The sequence below is a fragment of the Sinocyclocheilus anshuiensis genome, unplaced genomic scaffold, assembly GCF_001515605.1.
Source record: "Sinocyclocheilus anshuiensis isolate Anshui unplaced genomic scaffold, SAMN03320099.WGS_v1.1 scaffold24, whole genome shotgun sequence".
In the NCBI taxonomy this organism is placed as follows: Eukaryota; Metazoa; Chordata; class Actinopteri; order Cypriniformes; family Cyprinidae; genus Sinocyclocheilus; species Sinocyclocheilus anshuiensis.
In genome coordinates, this window is record NW_015557090.1 from 1,382,317 (window position 1) to 1,388,295 (window position 5,979).

The 5,979-nt window shown below is 32.2% G+C and overlaps 1 protein-coding gene across 1 annotated transcript; it reads left to right on the top strand.

Annotated features, from left to right (window-relative positions):
• Nucleotides 1-1,341: 1,341 nt before the first annotated feature.
• LOC107677075 (olfactory receptor 52K1-like) lies at nucleotides 1,342-2,289 on the top strand. The gene has a single exon (XM_016471861.1). It carries the CDS (start codon nucleotides 1,342-1,344, stop codon nucleotides 2,287-2,289), a length of 948 nt encoding a protein of 315 aa, XP_016327347.1.
• The last annotated feature ends 3,690 nt before the right edge of the window (nucleotides 2,290-5,979 follow it).

Below are 5,979 nucleotides of genomic sequence, written 5' to 3' on the forward strand. Positions count from 1 at the left end.
TGATGGCAAAATCCAGCATTTTTCCCAAAAATCCCTGGCGCCTAAAGGGTTAACTCACCTTGGCTGTGCATGTTCTGTGACAGCTGGGGCAGGTAGAGTAGCAGTAGAAGCGTTTTGTATGTTCACGTCACGTGCATCAATCTGCATGCAAACAGTGAGAGATGTTGAGGCAGACGCGACGCTTAGGTGCCACGGTACACACGTTTCATTATGAATTAGAAGTTTGGAATAAAATATAAGGTAACACCGTGTCTACACCGGACGCGACGTAGTGATGCTGTCTACACTGGATGTGACACGATGCAACAGGACAACTGTCGCGTCCGGTGTAGGCACGGAGGCAAATATTTATATATATATATATATATATATATATATATATAAAAATAAATATATATATAAAATGTAAATTTAAATACTTCGGCTCGGAATGCATTTTCAAATACATTCAGAAATACATTGCCATTTTACAAATTGCATTGCCATTTTGCATATTAAATTTTAAAATGAATATTGCTAACCATATGCTTCCATAGTTTCCGCTTGCAGAAAAACACACAGCAAAAAAAAGGTCAATTTAACATGTCATTCTTCGAAGTTATTTTGAATATTGTTATGTAAAAATTTATTTAGATTTATTTATTTAAATATTTTTTATTTGTATTTTTTTTCTGTTATTGTGATAATAGAACATTTAAACATCAGATTCATGGACAATTTATGTAGAAGCAGATCAATAAAAAAAGCTGTATATAAATATGTATTATGTTTGAGTTTTAAGGCCTACTGCAGCAAGTCTTAAAAGATTTTTAACAGTAAATCATTTGTGCACTATATTGAAAGTGAGCTAACAACATAATATAAAATATTAAAGTAATTTTGTAAATAATTGTATCATATGTTATAAGTTTCATATTGTATAGTGTTGGAGCTGATGCATTGGCAGGAATATGATTGACAACTTTAAATAGACGGATAATTCCTCTAAATCTATTTGTGGGCAGAGACAGACAGTTATTTTGACTGAACAGAAAATAAGCCTTTAGAGAGCTTGTTAAAACTGTTTACAATGTTTGTGGTCAAGGCAATTAGCATGAGACCAGTGTCCATATAAAACAAACCAAATCAAACCTTTACAAAACACTACAGGAAACATGCCAACAGAAAACATGGTAAGATTGCATGTAACTTTATCATCTTTTGATATCTATCTATCTATCTATCTATCTACAGACTTCCCAGTTAAAGACCATGACCATTCAAATTAACACAACTTTCCATGTCTAATTAGTGTTCCAATAACAACAACAAAACCTACATAATAGTTGCATATCATTCCAGATGCAGCCACCGCTAGAGAATGAGTCCAGTGTCTTAGTATTTACACTCTCCGGTCTCAATGAAACAATGGAAAACAGATATGTGTTTTTTTCTTTCACTGCACTGTTTTATCCCTTGATGGTCTTTTGTAATGTAACAGTAATTTTCACTATAATCTCACATAAGAAGCTTCATGAGCCAATGTATCTGTTTATCTGTAATTTGTGTGTAAATGGACTTTTTGGAACCTCTGGATTCTACCCTAAATTCATGTATGATTTATTATCATATGATCATGTGATTTCTTATGATGGATGTATGATTCAAATATTTGTCATTTATTCATCTGCTTTGTGTGACTTTTCAACATTAACAGTGATGGCATATGACAGGTATGTGGCAATATGTAGACCACTGGAGTATCATTCAATAATGACCAATCAGAGGGTTCTTCAGTGTATCCTTTTCTGCTGGCTGACTCCGTTTTTTTGCATGTCTGTTCTAATTATATTAATTGCTAGACTCACTTTATGTGACTCTACTATTGAAAAGTTATACTGTGAGATTTGGGCAGTTGCAAAACTTTCATGTTTTTCCACAACATTAAATAATGTGTTTGGGTACATTGTTATTCTTGCATACTTTGGACATGCAGTATTGATATTTTGCTCATACATTCACTTGATTAAAAAGTGCATGAAGTCAATAGAGAGCAGGCACAAATTTATACAAACATGTGTACCACATCTGCTTTCACTGATCAACGTGACTACTGCATTGTTATTTGATGTACTGTACAGTCGTTATGGCTCAAAGAATTTGCCACAAGGTGTGCGTAATTTCATGGCCCTGGAATTCTTACTCGTACCACCCATTTTAAATCCACTTATTTATGGTCTAAATCTGAAAACAATACGACAGCAAGTTATTAGACTGTTTTTCAAGAAGCAAGTGGGAATATCTGAGTGACGATTTTATCAAGTCAAAAGACCCTATAATTTTATATTTCATAATGATTGACTCTTTTTGTTTTAAGAAAATTTCTTTTATGGACATTGTTTACAGACAATAAGCCTTTTGATTTTACCATGATTAATGGCTGTTCTTAGGTAAGGAATGAAGTAAAAGACCTATGAAACAGAACACAAGGGTGGAAGAACAAAAAAATATTCACTTTTTTTAATTTTGAGTGAAATTTTCTTGCATTCAGGTGCAAGTCAACATTTGTTAATGTCAAATAAAACAGCTCTGATATAATTCATATTTGCTCTTCTAAAAAAACTCTCAGTGTGTATGTGTTTTAACAGCAATCTGTGTTAATAACAAACACAGATCTGCTATCCTTGAGAAAAAAAAAACTACAATAGCATAATGTTCAGTTCACATACTTGCTTTGCATTCTGTCATTTTCCCACTCACTGCCATATTGTCAAGTTATCGAACATATAAATTGGCTATGAATACAATGATATATTCCTGAGACAATGATGCAAACAGGGGTGCTTGTTTAGCCAAATGTCTTCACTTACAGTATATAGTGAAATATCATGACAACCGACTAGTTTATGGTAGTCTATGAGATATCGTCACTAATATAGTGAAGCAAACATAAGTATGTGTATGTGTGTCACAAAGGTGTTGAATGTAGGTCTATTTGGGCAACTTTTCTAAGTCCAGTAGAAGTATATTGGAAACAACACATTACAACTTGGTCTGTTCAGCCATGGCTCTTTTTTTCTTTTCTTTTCTTTTCTAAAATCAAGTTTTGTGTAAATTTCTAATTAAAAATATACTTTTGAATTATAGAAAATATTCCATTTGTTATACTGTAGTTCGCTCTTTGTATGTGCTATTTCACAATGGTTATTAAACAATAAATGATTCACCAATAACAAATAACTTGTCATTGTAATTCTATTGCAAAAAGAAAAAAGAAACCCTGCAGTACACTGAAAAAAAATAATCTGAGTGGATGTAAATGTTACGTAATTAAATCTGTGATATTAACAATAAAATGTTAAGTTTGTATCGTTACATTAATATATCTAGTTGTGAATTATTCTGCATTTGTTCAAAATACAAGACATTGTGCATTTTTTTCCTTTACAAAATGTATCTACGTAATCCCAGCCAATCTTCTTAGGTACACACACATAACAAACAATAAGCTTGTTTTATTTACTCAGTACAAAATAATTACTTCCCTTCATATTTTTGGTTTGGAAACCCTGCACATTCCAGACGAAGAAAAGTCTGCACTAAACTTAAGGTAAGAATAAAGTTAGCAGTGACGTTATAGTTGGTTGTCTTTACAGTTTTCAAATTGTTGTATGAAAAGAGGCTTTATTTATGTGTAATTTGAAGATAACGTTGTTGTACGTGGACTAAACTATGGCTACGCTTGTAGGTGCTTCTGGATGACGCTGTCCTACTTGAGCTCCGCGAAAAACAAACTCAATATTTCTACATGTGAAACAAGGAGGTAATAAGCACACGATTATGATAGTATGGTTTGTGTGTGATTTTCATGTGATTGGAGCTATTTTCATATCAATAATTGATGTTTATTATAAATGCTAAGCATATATTTCGACAACATGACTAAAATCCACACTAGATCGCGATCAGAAATGAATACAAACAGTCTATGGTGGTTTAAAGTGAATTTTGAGTAAACGCGTAATATTAATCTTTTAAATTGTGTTATGTAGCTTGATGCTAATTGTAGCTCTAATGCACATCTCGCCATGAGCTATTCTATTCCACAAACTAATTTGATAAAATAATTCACACAAGGTCCCAAGAATATATATTTTTTTGTTTGCTTGTTTGTTTTTATAAAAATACTTCAAATGTTACTTTACAAAACAGCACTTTTAGTGGACGGTAATTGATGATGCACATTTGCCCTAGTATTACACACAGAATATATAAAAAAATATATATTAAAAAAACAAAAAAAAACAAACCTACTGTATAAAAATTTAGAAGTATACAGGGTAGCTGGATAAGGAGTGCAAATCACAGTGTGTCAGTCAGATATAAGTCCTCTACCCTTGCAGAGGAGAGTCATTATATAGAATTATTAGGAATGGCTGGTAGGAATAGAGTGACTTTCTGTATCGGTTCTTATTACAGCGGAGTTGGAGGAGCCTCCGACTGAAGACACTCTGCTGTCTGATCAGCAGGTCAACCACCTGCAGTGGTTGTGGAGAGAAGAAAATTTGAAACTATTTTTAATTATAGTTAAATTATTTGCTATGTTTTTTTGTTTTTGTTTTTCTTGCACTGATCAGTCACTAACCATAACACTGTGTCCTTACCAGGTGATTCTCTTGACAAGTACACTGCATAAAGGTATGCAACTTTCAATAAATTGGTTTATTGTAGTGAGGAAAGTGGGGGATAAAGTTAAATTAACTTAGTTAGCTCATGGGCCAGACAAAAAGTTGTTTTCATTTCAAATGGCATCATAAATGAGGCATGTACTTTTAACATTGTAGTAGTTAGTTTAATGTTGTAGCATTCTATTCTGCATTTGAGATGATCTCATATTTAATATATTTGTAGGACAACAGCACTGAGTCCTAAAGAGAAACTGCGATCAGAGGCCTCATTCTCTACCTTGGTGAAAAGACAGAGGAGTTAATCAAGGACTACCAGGTAAAGAAAACACATTTCTGCCCTCTCACTTTTTATGAATGCATACTGAAGGATTGTCACATTTATTTCTTGATATATATATATATATATATATATATATATATATATGACATAACATCATCACATGGCGCAGCTGATTGGTTCACTTCTGTATTAGCAGCCAATGAGCTTGCTGCTCAACATTCAAATACTTGGCTTGTGCTTGCTGTTCGGACCATGTTTGTGAGTCTGTTAATGTTCAAGGTGCATTTGAAGGAAAGATGACTGTTAAGAAGTGAGAAACGTGACTCATGGAAAATATTTTGCACAATGTGAATTTATTTCAATAGAAACTCAAAGAAAATAAAATTTTGCTTTATAAGATCTGCTTCATTTCCACATTGGGATCATGTTTGTGTGCTTCTTGTTTTAAAGTCTTAAGAGTATGTTACTGTTAAGGACTGAAAAATACAATTTTATAGAAAATATTCTGTGCCGTTTTTACTATCAAATGGCAAAAATGTCAGCTTTATGTGATGTAATAACTAGATTTCCATATTTGATGAGTATATATTCTACTGGCATTCCATTGAAAAGTACCAGTGGTGAAATAGTAAATAGTTGTATAAAAAAAATTTTTTTTTTTTTTTAAATGAACTAATTGCATTTATATTTTCAGTATGTGAATTTATTTCAATAGAAACACAAAGAAAATAAAATTTTGCTTTATAAGAAGATCTGCTTCATTTCCACATTGGGATCATGTTTGTGTGCTTCTTGTTTTAAAGTCTTAGAGTATGTTACTGTTAAGGACTGAAAAACACAATTTTATAGAAAATATTCTGTGCCGTTTTTACTATCAAATGGCAAAAATGTCAGCTTTATGTGATGTAATAACTAGATTTCCATATTTTATGAGTATATATTCTACTGGCATTCCATTGAAAAGTACCAGTGGTGAAATAGTAAATAGTTGTAAAAAAAAAAAAAAGAACTAATTGCATTTATACTTTCAGT